Source organism: Ambystoma mexicanum, chromosome 1q, assembly GCF_040938575.1.
Source record: "Ambystoma mexicanum isolate Mex_15411 chromosome 1q, UKY_AmexF1_1, whole genome shotgun sequence".
Lineage (NCBI taxonomy): Eukaryota > Metazoa > Chordata > Amphibia > Caudata > Ambystomatidae > Ambystoma > Ambystoma mexicanum.
Window position 1 is genome coordinate 1,342,658,921 of NC_090922.1, and position 23,126 is coordinate 1,342,682,046.

General features: G+C 50.2%; 1 protein-coding gene across 7 annotated transcripts in view; it reads right to left on the reverse strand.

The window, feature by feature from the left end:
• Positions 1-23,126, reverse strand: part of OSBPL9 (oxysterol binding protein like 9) — a 1,764,730-nt gene that overhangs the window by 535,866 nt on the left and 1,205,738 nt on the right. For all 7 annotated transcript variants that reach the window (XM_069642205.1, XM_069642206.1, XM_069642209.1 and 4 more), the window contains one exon: positions 20,067-20,151. In XM_069642205.1, the coding sequence (XP_069498306.1) occupies positions 20,067-20,151 (85 nt within the window). The remainder of the gene's footprint in view (positions 1-20,066; positions 20,152-23,126) is intronic.

The window sequence follows — 23,126 nt, forward strand, 5'->3', positions numbered from 1 at the left end:
AGTCATCAAATGGTCAACAAGGACGCGCAATTGTGACGCCTTATAATAGGTGTTTAGATCGGGGAAATTAACCCCAACCTCATCTTTGGGTCTTATGAGAGTGTCGTAAGCAATTCTATGGGATTTACCGGCCTATAGATAACGGAGGAGGGCCCGCTTGATCTCCAGGAGAAATGGGTTCGGTATCTGGGATGGCAGCATTTGAAACAGATATAAGAAATTTGGGGAGGATTACCATTTTGATGGAGTTGAGGCGAGCCATCCATGAGAGGCCGGATTTTGTACCAGCGTCCCAGGTCGTGTTTGATCGACCTCCATAGGGGCGGGTAGTTTACCTTAAAGAGATCCCCTAGGTCTGATGGAATTTGGATCCCCAGGTGAGAGAGTCCCTCCGTTTGTTTACAAAACGGAAGGTTATCGATGTATTGTCTCTCGGTCTCGTTGAGCTGGCCTGCTGGGAAACCCACTGATTTATCTACATTGACCTTGTAGCCTGCCAGGGAACCATATCGCTCTAGACTGTTCAACACCTCTGGGACAGATTGGGATGGTTTAGAGAGGTACAGGAGGACATCGTCGGCAAACAGGGTTATTTTGTAGTCAGTTCCCCTATTAACACCCTGGATCTGATAGTTAGTCCTGATTGCTACAGCCCAAGGTTCCATCACCATGGCGTATATGAGGGGAGACAATGGGCATCCCTGTCTTGTGCCTCTCTCTAAAGGAAAGGACTCTGACTCTCTTCCATTGACCACCACTTTAGCGGAAGGGCGGGAGTAAAGGGCCGTCATCCATCCCCGCAACCTGGGTCCCATCCCCAGGGATGACAGAACCCCCTCCATGAAGGCCCAGCTCATCCTGTCAAACGCCTTCTCCGCGTCTAGAGACAGGAGAAGGGCACTGTCAGATTTCACTCCATTTGAGCTCAGTATGTGTAGGGTTTTGCGCATGCTATCTGCTCCTTGTCTATTTACTACAAAGCCTACCTGATCGGGATGGATCAACCGGGGGAGACACTTTTCTAGACGTGTCGCCAGGATCCTGGTGACGATCTTGGCATCTGTGTTCAGGAGCGAGATGGGCCTATATGAGCCACACTCTGCTGGGTCTCTGCCCGGCTTAGGGATAACTGTGATTATGGCCTGCAGGAATGTCGGTGGAATGATTTCTAAGGTTTTGATTTGGTTAAATAATTTGGTCAGTGGTTTGGTTAGTTCGGACTGGAATTGTTTGTAGAAATCCGCTGTGTACCCATCTTCCCCTGGGGTCTTGCCTATTTTAAGCTTTTTGATGGCCTCTTCTACCTCCTCCTCCGTTATCTCCTTGTCCAGTGTCTCCCTCTCTAGGCCTGCGAGCTTGGGTAGGGGGTGGTCTTCAAGATATTTCCGAATTTCATCCAGTGATTCACCCTCTTGTTTAGTGTAGAGGGCCCTATAGAAGGCCGCGAATGATTCGGCTGTGTGTTCGGTTTTTATCTGGGTGTTACCCGCCCCGTCGTTGACCTTTTCAATGTGTCTGCCCGCCCGGTTTCCCCTCAGCCTATGTGTCAGAAGAGTTCCAACCCTGTCGCCCCTTTCATAGTATCTGTGCTTCGTGTATCTCATTTTTTTTTAACTACCTCTCCAATCAGGTTTGTATGCAGAGCTTGTCTCTTCTCTCTCATTCACTCAGGAGGTTTTCGCGGTCTATTTTTCCCTTGGTGAGCTGTGCCCTCATGGCCCGCAGGTCCTCCCGGAGTTCTATCAGGGCCCTCTCTCGCTTCTTGCTCGAACCCTCTGCGATAAGGAGACCTCTGAAGGTGGCCTTCGCTGCCTCCCAGACTGAAACCATTGGGACTTCCCCTGTGTCGTTCGATAAGAAGAAGGCTTTTATTTCGTTCCTAAAGCATTCCCTAAACACCTGGTCCCTCATGAGGGTATCGTTACAGCGCCACCTACGTGATTTCACGGTGGCTTGCAACCGCCATTCCATAACGAGGAGCTCATGATCTGACCAGGTCACAGATTCAACCGTAGGGCTTCCAACCTCTCCCCCTCCCTCCTCCGAAACCAGCAAGTCAATTCTAGTGTATGTTTGGTGGGGAGGGGAGAAGAATGTGTAACCCCCAGGGGTTTACCAGCATTTGCGCCATACATCAACCCAGTAGTACTCTTGTAGGAGGTCCCTTAAGGCGAGATTATCCTTTGTGGGGGCTTTTGGTCCCGTCCCTTTGGCCGACCACCAGTCAAGATGGGGGTCTGAAATGAGATTGAAGTCTCCACCCAGGATTGTGGCTCCCTCGGCCCACCCGTCCATGACCCCAAGAACCTTGCGGATAAACTTGACTTGGCCGGCGTTGGGCGCGTATATTGTGGCTAGTGTGACTCGTGTGCCCTGGGCTGACCCCTTGATCGCAAGAAATCTGCCTCCAAAGCCCCTTTTCGTCTCTACATCGGTGAGATGCAGCGATTTATCCAAGAGGATACCCACTCCCTCCTTCTTAGAGGATTTGTGCGAGGCCCAGAAGTATCTGCCTATCTCCTTTCCTTTGATCGTTGACTCGGCCCCCCTTCTATAGTGGGTTTCTTGTAGGAAGAGGGCCAGTAATTTCTGTTTGCGGAATAAGTTACTTGTGAGAGACCGCTTGTTTTGCGAGTTGAGACCCTTAACGTTGAGCGTACCGATCCGACCTTCAATCATGGTCGTCGCTATCCTTGCCCTGTGACGCCTCAGTGAGTGCCACCGTAATCATCTGTTGACTTGAACCCCAGAACCATGGCATGGCGTTCCCCATTTCTTTCCCCTCCCCCTCCCCCGTCCCCGGTTCCCCATTTCCCTTACCCATTTTGGTAGGCGTCCGTCTCCATCGCCCGACATACATCGGGTTTAGTCAACGAACCACCAGGGCCGCTGCCTGGGCCCCGAGAGATAAATAGTGTGGATCGTACCCTCCAGGTTATACCTATGGGAATATTTTACAGGTTTAGTCGGAGTCCAATCCCTCTACAAGACCTCCCCCACCCCAGTCCTCTCTACTCCCGCTGTGTTTCATAGGGGCTGGGTCCTACCGTGGACTAGCTTCCAGTGTGAGTTTGGGGGGGGGGGGGGTCTTCGAAGGTCTCGGGGGATGCACCTGGCCACCCTCCAACAACCGAGAAAAACACCACTCTGTGTTTCAGACAGGTGGGACCCGAAACCTTCAACCCTCAATTTCGGCATAAGCCTCGCCAACTGTGGCAACATCACAATACAACATAACACGCCCCCAAAAATGAAGGGGCCCATAAGGGCCATGCGGTCAAATGCAATACAACATAACAACATCACATTTCTTAACTTTCTTCCCTTCCCTCTCAATCACTCAGATCCATCGCGCGTGCCTTGGCATCAGCAAAAGTGGAACAAATGTTTCTCCTCAATTCGCCGGGGGGCGAGTGAGCGATGAACCACAACAGATCGGCACTGCATTCCTTTTCTTTTCTCCTCTGTCCCATAATCATGCGGGTCCACCACGTCCCTCCGAGGGGTGCCTGGTTTTTCTTAATTTCCGGGTGCCCTTCACTTTGTGTTTCCCCTGGCTAAGGTCAGGGCCCCGTGGGGCCCGGCTCGGGCCTCTGTCGGATCCGCCGTTCTCCCCCGAGGGCCCCGGGGGAACCCCGATCAGTTTGTCAATGCCTCTTTGGATGTCTTCCTCTGTAACGAGCTGAAAGTTTTCCCCTTGCCACTCAAAGGATAGGTAGAATGGGTGTCCCCAGCGGTACCGGACCCCCTTCTCCTGCAGCCACCTAGTGATCCGACCACATTTTTTCCTCATTTGTAGCGTGAGGGCGGATAGGTCCTGGTAGATTGCCATCCCTGGAGTTGTCGAATTGTATCTCTCTTAAGGTTGTAGCTCTTTCAAGTGTTTTTGCTTTGTCTCTGTAATAGTGGAACTTCGCAAGCACGGAGCGTGGGCCCCTACCGCCTCTGCCAGCTCGATGAACCCCATCAATCAGGATGGTTTCTCCGGAGTCAGTTCCCAAGACAATCCTAATGATCTCCTGCACTTTGCCCTCCAGGCCGGTCTGGGTCTCCCCCTCCACCTCCGTCAGGCCTAAGAATCGCAGGTTACATCTCCGTTCACGATTTTCCATGTCGTCCACTTTGAAGCGGAGCTCCCCCTCACGACGCTGCATCTCTTTAAACCATGCCTCCATCTGAGCCTCCAGGAAGACGGTGGACGCCTGGTTATTCTCTACCCCCTCCATTCTGTCCTCCAACGTGGAGACCTTAGCGGTGAGGCCGGCCAGCTTGGCTCCCATGTCCGTTCTCATCCCCCTGATTTCGTCTAGGATTGTCTGGATATTGTTCTGCATGGTGTTCATGTCGGCGGTTGGCGGGGGGGGGGGGGGTTGATCTCCATCTCTTGTTTTCGGGGAGTGAATTGGTATCTTGCCAGGGTTTCTTTCCGACTCTCCCCCTCTAGATCTTCGTTGTTCCTCGAGTTTCCCCCCCCCCGGGGCTCGGGGAGATGGTCCCCCGGTTCCGTGCCAACTCCGGTGCGGTGGTTAGGTCGTGCCCCAACCCCCCCGCCGCCCCCGACAGCCACTACTCACAGTTGCTCCGATGTGGGGCCGGTGGGTGCGTTCAAAGGTCGCCGGGGTGGTAGTCGCTGTGGATGGCGAGTAGTAGGCCCATCAATAGGGTGGCGAACCCCACGATGGTCCCGGCGCCTCGCGAACCCCGCGTCGGCCCGGGCCTGTTAGGTGTAGGCCTCTAAGGGTTCTGTCGCAGCAGCAGCCGGGGGGAGTCCTTATGGTAGTTGTTGCGAAGATGTTCGCCAACGCCTGGGGGGCGAGGAGAGGAAGGGGCCCGGGCGCGTTCCTGCGACGGCCCGGGTTCAGATACACAGATGGGTGCGCGGCAGGCCGGGGTCCGGCCGTGGAGGCCCCGGGCGTACTGACGTCCAAAACCGCCGCGGCAGGAGCCGAAGGTGGGCTCGTCTGGGGAGGCCCCCGCGGACGTGGGCTCCGGTTTCCGAGGGGCTCCCACGGGCTTTCAGTGATGCCGGCAGAGGCGCAGGGTATCGATTCCTCAGATTGATCCCGGTGCGGCGCTTCACCTCGTGCGGAGAGGAGGGACCCGGCCACGGAGCTTCACCTCGTGTGCGGCACGGGCCTGGTGGTGGAGCGCGGAAGCTCCAAGTCAAATATCTCAGGGACCCGGGCACCCCCAAAGCTCGGGAGGGTATCTCCGGAGTCCCCAGGAGTTCCCCCACCTGGATTCAGCCTTTATAGGAGGATAACGTTCCTTTTATCGCAGTTTACTCCACAAATCTCTCAGGGCTTCAGGGGAGCCGAACGATCAGGCAGCCATCACGCCTGCTCCCCCTGGTGGCCTCTCATGCATTTCTTTTAAGGTATGAACCGCTGCTGTGTCGCTTGCATTTCTGTTCCTCAAACAAGATAAAAATGCATATTTTGGGTCGCATTTTACAGTGGCAGGCCCCTGGAGGGCCTGTCCCTGTGAAAGGCGCTGGGAGCTTGCAGAACACTGGCGGAAGAGCGATTCTATTCAAGGTGCTGTCCATTTTGATGACAAAAATCGATTGAATGGTACAATTTGACCTATTTCATCCAGTACTATTCAATCGATTTTTATAAATACCGAACATCTGTTGCGGGGGTGTCACCTGCTTCCCATGTTCAGTATTTTTAGTCTAGAGTGATTGCAGAAGTGTTTTCCCCTTTTTCCTCAAAATTGGAGGCGGGGACAGAAAAAAAAGAAAATAACGAAAAAGGGACCCTGCAGAGTCGAATCCAACCCGCGTTAGAGGGACGGATCTGGCACTGCAGGGTTGCAGGGGAAGCGGCAGCGACCAAGTAGTTAAGTAGGGGAGTTGGTGGGGTGGTGGTGAAAGGTACATTTTGGGTTGTTTGGCTGAAGTGCAAATCAATTTGCAGCGAAATTGACTACGGTCAATTCCGCTGCAAATAATTACACTTCGGTCAAACAACCCAGAACACCATTCAAGGCAGCTGGCAAGCGCACAATTTGCGCTGCAGCTCAAGCCTGTGGAAATGCGCTGGTCACCTTTGAGAATAAGGTGACCTGCTCATTTCCAAAAATGGGTTGTCTAAAAATAGCATATCGTTCGTTCTTATTTAAATGCCCCATTTTTTGAGGATCTGGGTCAAAATCTACATTTAAAAAAAATAAAAAAATGGTTACACTGTGAGACAGAGGGAGAGTGATGGGTGAGATGTGAAGTGATAGGCAAGAAAGCAGAGGGAGAGCAGTGGGTCAGAGGAGGAAGCGCTGCACAAGAGAGCAGAGGAAGCAGTGATGAGGTAGGCCAGAAATCTGAGAGCGAGCAGAGTTACAGAAAGTAGAGGGAGCATGTGGTCCAGTGAGCCAGAAAGCAGAGAGGAAGCAGTTGCCCAGAAAGAGAGAACATAGAAGGGGAATATTTTCAACATTACAACTGATAATGATCAATTTAGTTAATACTATTAAAAAGGCACGCACATTAAACCAAAAATGTGTGCCAAATCAAACACTGTTCCTATTAAATTAATACAAAAGATACATTTAGTGATACCCTGGCTCTCTTGTAGCCTTGCACTCTGCCTACTTCCTGCAATGCGGCAATCCTACACCCTCCAGTTAATACAAAATGTCCCGCAAAAATGCCCCAATAAATAAAGGTTTGTGCCGCAAAATTTGCCATTTCATGCTGCAAAATTTGCCATTTCATGCCGCAAAATCCTGGAAGGTCTGATTAAAAAATAACAGTTTACTTAGCTCGCAGTAATGTTCTTTCTGATGGATTACTCCTTCCTCCAACAGATTCCTCATCCTATATATTCTTTCTCCAGAGCCAGCTTTGGAAACATTTTCATCCACCACCATCAGGTGCATCTACATCCCAGATGGGACCAGTATATTTTGAGTCACTGCATTTCACAATCTCAATTCCATAGCAGTCAGCAGACAAGAAACAGCAGAACAGATAAGTTGTCTGAGCTATCCCTCAAGATGGGCAGATTGTGAGATCAATGAGGAATCTGTAGTTGGAAGGAACAATCCATCAGAAAAAACATTAACAGAGGTAAGTAATTTGTTTTTCAAATGGATTCCTTTCTCCCACATACTCCTCATCTAAGATGGTCTCTCATGGCAGTACGGTAATCTAGAGGAGGTAGGAGAGCAAGAAAATCATCACCTACACTCGAAAACTCTGGCACACTACTCAACCAAAGAGTGCCTCTGCCCGAATAGGAAATCCAGCAAGTAATGTCTGGCAAACCTGTGCAGCGAAGCCCACATTGCCGCTTCACAGATGTCCGAGACAGGAACCCCTCTTTGCAGGACTGAGGTGGCAACCAGGCCTCCGGTTGAATGTGCCATGACACCATCAGGCGTATCCTTCCCAGTTAGATCGTAACAATTAAAGTTGCAGAGAATGTCCACTTGGATAGTGTCTGCTTATTAACACCCCTGCCCGCATGGGCACCAACATAACCAACAAACAGCTGATCATCTTTCCCGATGTCCCTCCTCCAAGAGACACTGTAGCGGAAGAGCCCAAACACAAATGGTCCAGCCTTTGGATCCTCTCATTCATCTTACAGAGGTGAGGAAAAGCAAAAAAAGGAATGTGTATATTCTGAGAGAGATGAAATTCTGAGACAACATTATGCTGGGTGGACTGTCTCAATCTCAAAGTAACATCTACTTGGAAATCTCCAAGTATGGAGGTTTAACTGAAAGCCTCTCAAGCAAGTGGCAGGGGTGGATACCAGCAAAACATTAAGGGTTAGCAGCCTTAATGAGCATGCATGCAGTGGCTCAAACAGAGCCTACACAGGTGAACTGAAATGCAGTTCAAATACCAAACCAGAACAAACTGGCGTGGGAGAAACTAGTTACTCATACCCAGCAAAAACAGCAAAAACAGCATAACCAGAAAATGATGTGTTACTCACCGTAGTGACAAACGTACTCCGAGTCCATAGTCCCCTTTCCTCCATACTGTATGGGCGTCCCTCGCTAGGGACGGGAGACAACCTTTTTCACCAGAAAACATCAATCTCCCCTTTAAATTTAGAAGCGCGCGGCCCTCGGAGCATGCGCTCCTCTGACTCCGCCCACCAGCGCCACTCCTCAGTCCCCTTTGACGGGTTGACAATATTACCATTGCCTAATTACCCAGGTTTTCTTAGGGGAGGATGGTGGGACGTATGGAGGAAAGGGGACTATGGACTAGGAGTACGTCAGTCACTACGGTGAGTAATTTATAATTACTCCTACATCCCATCCCCTTTCCTCCTTACTGTATGGGAGATTACAAATGAATGTAGCCCTAGGGTGGAGAGGTGATTCTTCTAGGAAAATAAGTTCCTCAAGACTGCGTGACCAAATGCTGCATTCGACCTGGAGCTGGCATTCAAGCAGTAGTGCTTGCAGAAGGCCGAAGGCGTAGCCCACGTAGGCGCCTTGCTGATGACCTGCCAAGGGACATGCCTTTGAAAGGCAATCGCCGTGGCCTTGGCTCTGACAGCGTGTGCATGCATATTAGCTGGCAGAGGTGTATGCTGCCTCTCGTATGCCTCCTTGATGGCCTTAAACATCCATCTTGCTATGGCAGCCTTGGAAGCCTGATAGCCGGGCTTTGAGCCACCGAAGGTGACAAATAGAGCATCTGATTTGCAGAAGCTCTTAGTCCTGTCGAGGCAGAATTTGAGGGCTCGCCAAACATCTAGACGGTGCAGTACCCTCTGAGCCTCGTCCTTAGGGTCTGCGAAAAACATTGGTAGGACCATCTCTTCATTCAGATGAAAAGACGAGACCACCTTAGGTAAAAATGCTGGGTGTGTTCTAAGCACCACCTTATCTTTATGGAAAGTAATATACGGCTCTGAAGCCACCAGATCCTGGATTTCACTGACCCTGCGTGAAGAGGTAAGGCCCACAAGGAGGGCTGTCTTAATGCTGACCAGCCTGATGTCCGCGGACGCAATTGGCTCAAATGGTTTATGTGCCAGGGCGCCACATTGAGGTCCGACACTGGGTGTGGCTACTTGATTGGCAAAAAGAGCCTGGTCAGGCCTGCCAGGTGTCGTTTAACCACCGGGTTGGCGGAGGAAACACCTCCTCCTACGAGTTCCGGTAGGGTCTGATGGCCACCAGATAGGTGCAGCATGTGTCTACCTGCACCCCTGAGAGAGCGAGATGTGCAGAAAAGGATAGCACGTCGTCCAATGTGCAGGTCAGTGGTTCGACACCTTAGAAGCTGCCCTGTGACAAAACTTGCTCCACTTGCTTTTGTACTGGCTCTTTGCGCCCTGTATGATGTCCAGGTTTGCCTGCGGCAGATGCCTTAGTGTGACCTGTTCGGGCACCACGCTGCGAGGGCTAACCTCTGGGGGGCGGGGTGGATGACTGTGCCTCCTTGGTGTGATAGTAGGTGAGCTGGGCCCAGCAGAAGGTGCATAAGGGGCTGCTCCGACAGGCTGAGAAGTTCCGAGAACCAAGGTCTTGTCGGCCACCACAGTACTATGAGGATGATTCGTAGGTGCTTAGCCTCCCAGATCTTGCACACTTCCCTGTGAACGAGGGGAGTGGAATTCAAGGCATACGCGTGCTTGTTCCACTGAATCTGCATTGCGTCGCCCAGTGAGCCCCAGTCCTGTCCCTGCCTGGACGCAAACTGAGGGCACCGCCTGTTGTGCCAGGTGGCAAAGAAAGCCACTTGAGGATGACCCCACCTGTTGAAGATCCCCTGAAGGACATGGTGGTCCAGTTGCCACTCGAAGTTGTCTGCACCCAACCTGCTGGACTCCCCCTGGAGGTGAATCGCTGTCAAGTGAATATTGTTTTCCAGGGCCCACTCCCAGATGATGACTGCCTGGTGCCTCCCTGCTTGTTGATATAATACATGCTGGGGGAGCTGTCCGTTTTGAATGAGGATCGACTTGCCACTGATCATCGGGAGGAAGATTTTGAGAGCAAGCCAGATGGCCATCAACTCAAGCCAGTTGACGTGGGCCTCCTGCTCCTGCCGGGACCATACTCCATGGACACTGTGGCTGTCCAGTGTAGCTCCCCAACCCTCCAGGGATGAAGTCACGGTGATGGTGACCTGCAGAGCTGGTGGACGAAAGGGCCTGCCTCTCTGCAAATTGCTGTCCTTGTTCCACCAGACCAGATCCTGGTGGAGATGTGGTGGGATACTGACTAGTTCCACCTGGGAACCCTTCTCCTGATTCCAGGAGGCTACGATGTGCAACTGCAATCTCCTCATTTTGAGCCTTGTGTGAGGCACTGCCAGGAGGCATGCTGCATAATGCCGAAGAGGTGTTGGTACCACCATGCCAAGGTTACCACTCTGCTGAGAAAGTGCCCCGTGGCCCTCTTGATGGCCGTGATCTTGCTCTCGGAGGGGAATATTCTCTCTGAGCCTGTATACCAGATGAGGCCCAGGAGTCAGAGACTGTGTGGGTTCCAGCTGTGACTTGATGAGATTGATGGGAAATCCCAACTTGTGTAGTGTAAGCATGAGGGCGGAGTGTTAGGGAGAATTCTCATTCAATGGCTAATTTCCCTTACCTAGTGAGTCCCCCGGCAGCTTTGCTGGATCTCTGGAGTTATTTTTTCCACTTGGTAATAGTGTGAGCTTTTCCCACACTGTTACCTGTGTTTTGCCATGTGTATTTCATCTGTTTTTGTGATTGTGGATTCTGGAGTACACCACTTCAGTAGCCCCCTTCTTTTGTGTGTTACACTGCACCTTCAGTGCAGTGACACAGGGTTGTCTTTTAGACTTCCCACCGACTCCATTTCTGAGGCTGACTACTGTCCCCCAGAAAAGGGTAAAGTTGCCATTAACTTTACTTAGTCATTTAACCACAGATCCAGTCAGTAGGTATTGTTTTAGGCTATTATATTAGCCTTGAACTTAACCCGCTTGACCAAATACTTTTTTTTTGGCTCCCGTCGGGTTTATTCGCCATTTCTTTTTGTTAAAGTCCTTCTTGTGTTTTACTTTACGCAGCAAACCAGGTTTTCCTTCTTTGTTCACTGTCTTTTGGCGGGCTTCTGCCAAGAAGCCCTCCTCTAGGCACCTGGGTGTCTAGGTGGGCTGAATGTGAGGGAGGGGTGTAGTCACCACCTGCTAAGGGTATCCTAGGAAACCCAAGTCACACTTTGCCATGATTGGCTGAGGTGGTTGTCCGAGCCGGACAACCCCCCTACTGCGTGATTGACAGCCAGACTGTGTGAATGGGGGATTTTTGCATAAAAGGCAGGTCTCTTGGGCTAGAAGTCAGAGTCGCCACTGGAACTACAAAGAACCGAAGAGAAGCAGAGAAGAAGTCGACTGCTGCAACTATCCCGTCCCGGTGAAGCCCTGCTGCAGTCCTGAGCTATTTACCCTTCGACGACCAGAGAAGATCCAGTTCGGAGTCTTCTCCCCTTGAGCTTGGTGGGGATAACCAGCTCATCTTCTACAGCCAGAGGATCCTCTTCGTGGTCGAAATCGCTGCACACTGCTGTAGTGGTCAGGATAGCCATTGAAGAGCCTCTCCTGCTTTTTAAGGAGTGCACCTTTTATTCACCATCGCTGCTGCCGGCTTCATCCCTATGTGGTGCAGACCCCTCCAGACGTCCTCCTTCGGATCGAAGCTCCAGGAACCGAGGGTCTGCAGGAAACTACCAGGAACAACTGCCGTGGCACCAGCTTCTTCTTTGAATAAGGTACTGTGTTCTGCTCGAGGAATTTGGGTGAATCCCTGTTCTTCGCCTCCAAGGCTTGCCCTTGCATTCCCTCCTTCTTATAACTTTTGCTTCCTCTGTTGACAATAGCGAAGTACTCCTGGCCTCGCTGAATCGTGAACTATCCGACTGTGATCCTCAACAGGAACCCTGTTCCACTTGACACTGGCTCCGGCCTATTGACTTTTGAATTTCTGTCTAAGAGTGCCCTCTGATTCTGTCTGCCTTAACAAAAGTATTGCCTATGATTTTTGCCCCCAAATCTCTCTGGGTATCTCAGGTGCTAAGTGTGTTTTTGCCCCGGTAACACTTCTTGCCGCGGATACGCGTTTATTTAGTAAGACCGAACTGTCATTACTGTCAAAAAGTGATCACAAGTGTATTCCCGGTAACGTCTTTTATTTCATAACACCGGTCTACTAAAACACAGGGTACTTAACTTGAAGTATACCATACAAAGTTAGTTGTAGTGTACTTTACGTGTGGTTTTTTTAATTAATAGAAGTGTCGTGTTTATAACAAATGGTTTAAAAATAAATGTACTTATATTTTTTACCTGAAACCTTGAGTCAGTGTTTGCTTGAGTCACAGTAATTGTGGTCCCTTTGTGTAATCTCTGCTACTGCTCATATACCCTTGAGATAAGCCTGGCTGCTCCGCTACTGCTACCACTTTAACATAGTAGTACAGGCTTGTACCAAAGGTAAAACTTGTATTGCCACGTGTAGTCTTAATTGTGTGTAGTGGTCCCTAAGGGCACTGCATAGGATTCTGCCTAACACGGAGGCTGTGTGGTGGACTGCCTCCGAAGACCCTGCCCTGATGAGCCAGTCGCCTAGGTATGGATAGATGTGGTGACCCTGAGCGCTGAGGATGAGGGCGGGAACCGTGTTCATCAGTCTTGTAAAGACTCTGGGAGCCGAATTGAGGCCGACCAGTAGAACCTTGTATTGGAAGTGGAAGTCCATGATCCTGAACCTCAGAAAGTAATGATGGGGCTGCCAGATCGGGACATACAGATAAGCATCCTTCAGATCGAGGGAACACATCCATTCTCCCCTGCACAATGTCTCCGCTATAAGCGCTGGGGTAACCATGTTGAACTTTTAAAGAGGAAGGGAAAGGTTCAAGGTGGAACGGTACAATACAACTCTCAGGAGAGCCTGGTGATTCTTGTGTATGGCGAAAATCTGTGAATAGAAGCCCAGACCCCTTTGGGAGGCTGGGACTTCTTCCACCGCCTGACTCTCTACGAGCAAGCAAATTTCCGCCAACAGAGTTGTTGTCCCAATCTGTGGAGGGAAGGAGAGAAGAGTGGGAGGGATTGGTAAGCGGTAGCCCGTGTATACTACAGATAGGATCCAGGGGTCCGCAAACCTTGTGCGCCAGCATTGGTAGTGAAGGGCAAGCCTGCCCCCAACGGAGACACGTGGACCCGGATGGGCGTGTCATGCCTTCTTTCCGTCTGAGGCAGAGGATGGGGGACTGAAAGAAGCCCTTGTGCGCGGCCCTTTGTTGCTTGAGCTGGACCTGTCTGGCTACCTTGACCGCCGTTCTTGGAAACCCCGCAACCCGCCAGAGGACCGACCCTTGTCTAAACGCTAGTGAGTCTGGCTATATGCCTTAGGAGTGGTCTTCGTGAGGATGGATACGAATTTTGCAGTCTGGGAACAGTTTTTCTTCTTTTCCAGTTTCTCATTTGTGGTGGAATGGAAGAAGTCGCCACCCTCAAAGGGAAGGTCCAGAATGCGTTCCTGTACGTCTGGGTTGAACTTGGTCGCCCGAAGTCAGGCCGTCCTTCTCATGTCCGTATCGATGCTGATGGCACGGCCAGAGGTGTCGATGTGGGCCTCCGTGGACTCCATTATGTCTTGGGCGGCAATCTTGGCCTCGGCCAGCCCCACCTTGAAGCATGCCTGGCTTTCCACCGAAAGTTCCAGAAGGAAGTCAGCGATATCCCGCCAAAGCCGTTGATTGACAGCTGCAAGCATAGCATCCGCATTAGATGGGCGCAGATGGAGGGAAGCACTGGAGTAAATGTTCTCCTCCTTTCCCAGGAGTGCTGAGGCAGGTGTGGCTGAAGAAGACTGCGGCTTGGAGTAGATCTAAGCTGCAGCAATCACCAAAGAGTGTGGCTGCAGGTGTGCCAAGAGCAAGAGGGGATCGCCCTCCTTCTGCCTAAACTTGGCATCGAGGTGCCTGTTGGTATGCTGTGCCGAATTAGGTTTAAGTCATCCCTTCTTGGCCAGTGCGACCACATCCTTTTGCATCAGAATCCCACTTCTAACCATGGGGCGTAGAGTGGGGACCTCTGCAAAGACCCCCGTGCCTCTGGTTGTTCCACCTCGGGCTGTGGAATGCATAAATATTCAGCCAGGCCGGCGAGCCGTTCGTGGAAGTCCTTGGCCGACGATGGTGTGTCCGGGACCTCCTCTTAACCCGTGTCAACCAAGGTGTCCTGTTAATCCGGAAGCCGCAGGAGGAGGTACTGACCAGAGCTGGCGGCTGTGGTGGTGCTGGCGTAGTGGAAGCTGGCACAGGCAAAAGGGGCTGCATAGGAGCCGGGAGCGCTGGAACTAAGGGCGGAGTGGCCATGAGTGCTAGCGGCAGAACCGTTGGGAGCATGTCCTTGATCACATCCCTAAGGATGACGCCCATCTGCGGAGACCTCATGAGGGTCAAACATTTCAAAAAACCTGTCCCCGCAGGCCAGAGGAACACCCGGAGGCGCGGGCAGGTTGCACAGTGCCCTGAGGGTGCTGAGGTCTGGACAAACTTTGCCTTGCTGTCTGCGGGGTGTACCTGCCCTGCGACGAAGAAGGGTATGGCGTGGGTCACATACCTAGTGAAGACCAGTCCCATCTGGAAACTCGTTCCCCTACCTGTTCCCCAAAGTGGGATAGTGTCGGACCAGTCGCCATCTTGACTGGTCCGGCGGCAAATATTGTCAGGCTGCATGCCACGTGCCTGCGCCGTGGCAATCGGCATGCTCGGCCCTGCCTCCTCAGAGACTCTTGGCGGTGGAAGTTGAGGCCTACCCTACACCTCAGGACGACGCCTGGAAGGCAGATTGCCCACACCGGTAGTGCTGATTACAGGCACCCCCTCAGACTTTTGTCCAGTACTAGGGCCTAGCCCCTCGGGCGTAAACCCGGTAACAGAACCTTGCGGTCCCTCAATGCCCTCACCGGTAGAGTCTCACGACCCCTCGGCCTGACGTCCGCTAAGTGTAGCAGCCTCAGTACATGCACTGGTACAAGAACCTGAAAGCTAACTCCCGCTCGTGCGCTTCCTGGGAAAGGAGTCGCCTTTGCGGGGTGCGGATGAAAACAGTGCCCCTACCTTGGGCCTGGACTTGTGCTTGACAAATTCCTCAAGTCCTCTGGAAGTGACCTGGCGAAGAGCTCCCTCCACCGACCTAACCTGTTCTTCAGAGCGCGAGATGAAAGCGCGTTGCCCGGGGTACAGCCCTCCCAGCCGTGGTCAGCGCCAAGGCAGCGGAGGCAGAGACCGGGGGGGCAGGGGAGGCAGATGGGTGGGGTCGGACGTAGGGAAGAGCCCCTCACAGGCTGGGCACCACCTGAAGACGGCTGACGTCGACATGTACCAGGGAGGAGCGTGGCACCAGGGGACAGAGTATCTGACTGAAGACAAGAAGAGGACGACAAAAAAAAAAAAGACTTCTCTGGGAAGAGCACGTGGAAATTACTAGGCTGGAGGCTTAACACAGTAGCACTGGTGAAAGCGGTCCGTTCCCGTTGATGTAGAAAAGAGGACTGAGGAGTGGCACTGGTGGGCGGAGTCACGTGCGTACACGCCCAAGGACCGCGCCCCCGCACGCAACTACATTTCAAGGGGAATATGATTTTTCTGGTGAAAAAGGTCGTCTCCTATGCCTAGCGAGGGACGCCCATACAGTATGGGGGAAAGGGGAAGGGACGTAGGAGTAAGAGCAAGTCTGACAAATAAAAGGGTCCAGATCCCTATTCCTACACCATTACGAAAACCTACCTCATCTGCAATAATAATTCGACTTGGTAGCATGCAATCTAGCTGAAAGAAGCATATCTTGAAAGAAGCATATCTTGGATGTTGGCCGACAATTCCCACTCCTTGTACCTTAGACCATCAGCAGTCAGGAACGAGGGTTCAAGTTGCTGAGGCTCAGATGGAGGATCCAGGCAGGTCCACCCCCGCCAGGAGGCACCAGGAAGGGAAGATGGACAGTTCCAGATGCTCCGAGTGCCACGTCCTCTGGGTCTAGTCAGAAGGATCAGAATCAACATGCACCCAAACATCTGCAGTCTCATGAGAACCAGCGGAATGACAGATCAGCGAGTCGGCAGAAAAGAGTTTGAAGTTCCAAATGACAACTAATGCGTCCCCAAAAGGTCCATTCTGAGAAAATACACAGGGGCAGAAAAACATGCTCTTCCTGTTCATATTGGCAACAAAGAGGTCTACTTGAGGGTCACAAAGAAGGTGAATATCTCCTTCAAAACTTCCAGGCAGAGCTCTCAGTTAAGGAAGGTCAAAGTCAGTCTGCTACAAACAACCGCAATGACGTTCTAAGTACGGGAAGATGGGTCAGCGCCAGATACATTCTCCAGAGCCCCAAACCACAGTCACATTGCTTCCTCACACAAAGGTAACAAGCACACACAACCTCACCTGTTGACATAGTGCATGACCACAGTGTGTCTGTGATGACCAACCAACATCTGCCTCGCACATTGGACAGGAAGGCACTCAGTCAGTGCCAGCCTAATAGCCCATAGCTCCTGAAAATTGAATAGTTCCCGAGCTTCCATTGGAGACCACTGGCCAAGCTTGCAGATGAAGGCCTTTAAGGAGACGTAAGTGACCAACATCAGTTGGGGTCCGGATTGCCAAAGCAATGCCCCTCAGCATGTTGTCTCGCATGGTAGACCATAGGAGATTGCGAGACACAGTGTCCGAGACTTGCAGCAGGATCGACATTTCAAACGGGACCTGAAACCAGGGAATCCAATGAAGCCGCTGGAGAGAACCCAAGTGCAAGGGCCTTCAGCACAACCAGGATGGATGATGCTATGAGGCACAGTAAGGCAGAGGCCAGTACCTGTTCTGAGACTGAATGACCTGGAGCATCTGAATTACGTTCACTGCCCATTCTTCGGGATGGAAAGCCCTGCCCAGAAGGTGGGACTTTTTGAAGTTCAGGGAGAAGCACTAACTGTACAGCATGCTACATAAGGTACAAATGCACTGACATCAAGTCCGGTGTGTGTGCTTGAATGAGGCAATCATCCAGGTAGTATGAAAGACGTGAATTGTCTGCCGCTTGAGACGAGACACCATGACCATCACCATCAGCCGTTTGGTGAAGACCGAGGGGCGGTCGAAAAGCAGAACTCAGCACTAATAGTGCGTGTTTTGAACCATGAACCTCAGTTACTGCCTGCGCTTTAAATTAATCAGCACATGGAAGCACGCGTCCTGGAGCATCAGGGACGTGAGACTCAGGGCTAAGGGGACCTTCTTGAAGTTGTCCATGCGCTAGGACAAATTTAAGAGTCTCAGGTTCATGATGGGACACAGGCCCCCATCTTTCCTTGAGACCAAAATATAAAGGGAGTACCAGCCATTTGCTTGCTCTGAATGGGGAACCTATTCTATGGCCTCCTTCCCACATTGCAGCCTGGCAAATTTCTAGGGCAGGGCAGAGGTGGCAGCCACTCCTCTGGTAGAATGAGCTTTGAGACAGACACTCGGGCACATCCTTCCCAGCCAGATCGTACCATTCTAAGATGTAGAGAATGATTGACCTGGAACAGTGTCTGTTTTGGCACAGCCCTGTCAGTACCAGTGTAACCACCAAAACGCTGGTCATCTTTCCTAGACTATCTAGTACGAGAGAGGCAGGATTTAAGGGCCTGTACCGGGTTCAGTTGAGGAAATCGTTCCTATGCCTTGGTAAGGTGAGGCAGAAGAAAAACATAGGAAGATAGATCTTCTGAGAGACATGGAAATCAGAGACCACTTTCAGCAGATAGGAGGGTCTCACTCTCAACATCACCTTCGCTTTGGAGAAAACCAAATAGGGAGACACAACAGACAATGCCTGGAGCTCACTCAACTGGCTCACAGAAGTGATGGCAAACAGGAAAATCACCTTAAGGGTGAGCAATCTAAGAAGAGGAATGAAGGGGCTCAAACGCGGGGAGGAAACTGGTTGCACAAACTCTCAAGAATTGCAGAACAGTGACGATTGTGAAAAACGAGCCCTGTTCGATAATTTATACCACCTTCTGACATAAATGGATTTTCTTAGTGGGCCTCCTAGCAGAAAGGAGCACAGCACATCAAGGATGTTGTTTGACAAATCTGGACCCCCTGCCATTTGGAGACTTCAGAAGTATCACAGAACCAACCTGTGGGTTGGCTCGCTCCATCCATGGCATCTACTGTGCATTGGTCTCCACTCTCAGATTTGACTTGAAACGTTGCAGGTCTCCAGCTTGTGGCTGCAACTGATGTAGCTTTTGCTCTCCATCTTGAAGAGGGTCATTTTTGGAACAATTCCTTTGTCTTCAGCATGTGAGTTGCCTGCCACCACCCCAACAGTTTTCTTTCAGCTGCTTTCTTCCATTGTGTGGTGGGACAGGACACCTGGTGGTGTTCATCTCATATTGCCTGGGTTATCCAGCTGCAGAGCGTCAGGAACCATTGCATTCAAGTTTGGAACTGCCACCTAGCCAGACCCAAATCAAACACCGAAATCTACTGCTGCACCCACTGCCCCGGGTGCTCCTGCAACGGGTCCAATAATAGAAGTAAGTAGGCCCAGTGAATCTATGAACCTTAGGGGTGGTTTCAAGTGTAGGTGTAAGGAGGATTCCCTCCTACCCTTCCTCCCACCATAGGATTGTACAGGTGCAACATCCTAATCCAACTCTCCATTGCCTGCCTGTGATCGGAGATGTTCTAGCAAATGGTTCCCCATGGGCTTCCCCTAGAGTGATGGGATTTGGAGAGGAACCCAAGCTTACCTATGTTCTTTGACACTGGAATATTCTACTCACCTGTTGCCTTTGCGCCACTTCTTGTTTCTTCTCTTTATATATTCCTGACTCTCAACAAAAGTATACTCTAGGGATTTGCAATGGCAATAGGCCTACTTACCTTACCAGAGGAGGACTTTTTAAATGTTATGAGCCTTATTCTATAAGACATGGTAATATGGTTTCTAATTCTTTTACAGTTTTGTTACATTGTTTTTCATGAATGTCAGTTGTAATTTTGCATTACTTACCTGTTTTTACTTGCTTTACTGCACACAATTTTCCATGTCATGTTTCATAACTGAATCATTTCCAACTGCCTTAAAAGTAAAGTGTAGGCATTCTCTAGTAAGATCACCCACTGTGAATGAATATAATATGTCAATAGTAGTATTTAATTCATAATACTTACCTGTTATGTTCAGGCCTAATAAACAGTGTATTTTTATACTTACTGTCAATTGTATTTACCCGAGTGTTCTGTGTGTGTTTCATTGTACCATTACATCCTACATATCCCCTGAAGTCTAAGCCGTACTGCTCTACCACCAACCTTGATTTAGTTTGGCTAGACCCTGTTCACTAGAATAGGGTGGCCTCTCAGAACCCTCCCTCAGGGCTGGCTCAGAAAATCGATCATAAAGGGCAATAATGTACTTTCGAGTAGAGAACCTGTTTTTGGTTATCAAACCTGCAAATCTAGGAACAACACCAGTTGTCAAAGCTGCTGAGAAGGGATTTTATTCCTCGCCTTGGGAGGAGAGAACTGCAAGGGGCTTTGGTCAGCCCTAGACCAACAAACTTAAAGCTACAGGTGTTTGTCTGTGCATTTTATTAGGCATAGCGAAGATCTAAAGCAAATACTCTGACAAAACATTTGCATAAAATATTAAAACACAGATTAGGAAAGAAACAAACTGCCTTCCACATTACAGGCATTCCATGAAAATCAGACCATTTTGAGAAAGTCCAGAAAACATCAGGAAAAATCACAAAAGGAATAGCTGTGCAGAGAGTAAAATGTGGACGAAATCGTGGAGAATAGGCATTGCACACAGGTATGGTTCCAAATCCTTTGAGTAATAGTGAGAAATGAATTAGGGGAAAGGGGGATATGCAGTCTACCTGGGAAATACATACACAAGGCCCACGAATGCTTAATGAGACTTCAAGCAGCATGCAGTTTATAGTCACCCAGGCACCTGGCTAAAGGATCGAAATGTTTGCAACAGGAAGAAGCTGGCCAATGCAGTACAAAAGAGGTACATTGCTACAACAGCTCAAACTTACTTGGTGGATGGTGGGAGACCTGCTCTGCCACAAATTTTACAGTGTTTCTGGAAGCCCAAGGGATTGGTCCATCAGAAACTGGGTCCTGCAATTAAAAACCCCAAAAATTGGTTCTAAAAAGTGTACATAGAGTTGAAAATTACATAGGTTCAAGATTTGCATTCTGATGGTTAGGGTCACAGCCATACTTTGTCATGCTACAAAAATACATAAGGGACTACGAATGGTAGACCTTAGAGCAGGAATATGATGAAAATGGAGGCAATTATTAAACACGCAAGAGCAGAAATTCCAAGTACTAATTACATTTTGTTGAATAACGAATAATAAATCACAGCTAATGAAAAGGTAGAACAAACTATTAACCGCTCAGTAATGTGCTTTCTGTTGACTGCTACTCCAAGATTGCTCATCTATGATTTCTATCTCCAGCACCAGCTGCCTATGGAAAAATTGTTTGCCAACAGGGGGCGCAGCACAGCTCAGCGCAGCTCCTGAACATGTAAAACATGATGACAGGGCCAGAATATAGGAAGCCGCTGTGCCCCATGAACTCACCAACATCCTTTTTTCCTAGCACTCAGCCACTGTGGGACAGATAAGGTGTACACACTTTCCAACAGGGAGGTTGGGAAGGTGATGAGGAAATCGCGGGAGGAAAATCCATCAGTAAGAATATTACAGAGGGTTAAGTAGTTTGTTCTTCTAATGGATTAATTTCCCCCATGGATTTGTCATCTATGACAGCATCCCATACCACCAAGTAGACCTGGAGGAGTAAGGAGAGAAAACATTAACGTAATGCACAATCGAAAATAGCACTGTGCCCTGACAACGTGTCTGTTAGGGAGTCCACCAGCAGCTTTGCTGGATTTCTGGAGTTTATTTTTCCCACTTGGTAAGAGTGTGAGCTTTTCCCACACTCTTACCTGTGTTTTGCCATGTGTATTTCATCTGTTTTTGTGATTGTGGATTCTGGAGTACACCACTTCAGTAGTCCTACTATTTTGTGTGTTACACAGCACCTTCAGTGCAGTTACACAGGGTTGTCTTTTAGACTTCCCACCAACTCCATTTCTGGGTGCGACTACTGTCCCCCAGAAAAGGGTAAAGTTGCCATTAACTTTACATAGTCATTTAACCAGAGATCCAGTACAGCCCATTTTACATGGAGTATTGGAAAGGTTTAATTCTTAGCCCTTTTTTTATCCGTACCTCCTGGAGCATTGTTTCGCTCCCTTAACATTAAGACTTGGTTGGTGGCAGTGGTATCTACCCTAATTTTCCTACTGCGATTATATTACATAACGTGGTATTGTTTTAGGCTATTTTAGTAGCCTTGAACTTTAAACCCGCTAGCCCAAATACTTCTTAATTTCAGCTCCGGTTGGGTTTAATCGCCATTTCTTTTTGTTAAACTCCTTCTTGGGTCTTTCTTTGCGTGGCAAACCAGGTTTGCCTTCTTTGTTTGCCGACCTTTGGCGGGCTTCTGACCAGAAGCCCTCCTTTGGCGCCTGGGTGTCTAGGTGGGCTGAATGTGAGGGAGGGGTGTAGCCACCCCCTGCACAGGGTCTCCTTGGAGACCCGAGTCGCACTTTGTGTAGATTGGCTGAGGTGGTTGTCCGGGCTGGGCAACCCCCTGCTGGACGATTGACAGCCAGGCTGTGTGAATGGGGGATTTTTGGCATAAGAGGCAGGACTCTTGGGCTAGAAGTCAGAGTCGCCACTGGAACTGCAAGGAACTGAAGAGGACAGCTGCTGCTACCCCGAGTCCCAGTGAAGCCCTGCTGTAGTCCTGAGCTATCTACCGTTCAACAACAAGAGAAAATCCAGTCCGGAGTCTTCTTCGCTTGAGCCTGGTGGGATCAACCAGCTCGTCTTTTCTTCAGTCAGAGAATCCTCTCCTAGGTCGAAATCACTGCTGTGCTGTAGTGGTCCGGATAGCCTTCAGAAGAGCCCTCTCCTGATTTAAAGGAGCGCACCTTTAATTCCTTGTTCTTTTCGCTGCTGCTGGCCTCATCCCTGGGTAGTGCAGATCGCTCCAGACGTCGTCCTAGTCCCGACTGAAGCCGCAGGAACCGTGAGTCTGCAGAACTACCAGGAAGAACTGCCGTGGCACCAGCTTTTCTCCAACGGAATAAGGTACTGTGCACACTTCGTCATTCTCTCCGTCTGACTAGCCGGAATCGGGGTGGAACCCTTTTCCTCCACTAAGATTCGTTCTTTCTTCCCTCCTTCGTATAACTTTTCCTTTCATTTGACAATCTTACGAACTCGTGGCATCTCGAATCTCGAACTGTTCAACGTGTGATCCTCAGCAACTGAGCATCTGCTCCACTGCCACTGGCGCAGGCCTACTGACTTTAATCTGTATCTTTGATCAAGTCCTCAAGTCCTTGCCTTGAAAAAGTATTGCCTTTGATTTTTATTCACTTTTCCCGTGTTTGAAACTCTTAAGCACAAGGAACAAGTTACCTACCTGTAACTGTTGTTCTCCAGCATGGGTCTGGCATGGATTCACATGCTCATGAATATTCCCCGTCGTCAGGTTGGGAATCCTCGGGGAAAGAAAAAAATCAGTATCAGTTTCGATTCTGAACCGTCTTTCTTAGTAGTAACCAATCACTGGTCTCTGGGTCATACTGCCCCCAGCCAATGACTGCCCTCTCCCTAAGCCCCTCCCCTGGCAGCCATCCTCAGATTTGGTAGCACGGAAAGTGGCAGTATGACCAAGTGAAGAGCCGCAGAGGGGAAGGAGGGAGGGTTCGCATGTGAATCCATGCCAGACCCATGCCGGAGAACAACAGTTACAGGTAAGTAACTTGTTCCTTCTCCAGCATGGGGTCTGGCATGGATTCACATGCTCATGAATATAAGAATACATAGCAGTACACACATGCATAACCACGGGAGGTGGCAAAGGCTCAACATTAAGCATTACATAAACTCAACATTAAGCAACTTTTACCTCCTCACCAGGCCCACCTTCAGGCGAACAGGCTGCGCAGCACTGCTTGGCCGACTCTGGACTCCTCCCTGGAATCCCGGTCGACGCAGTCG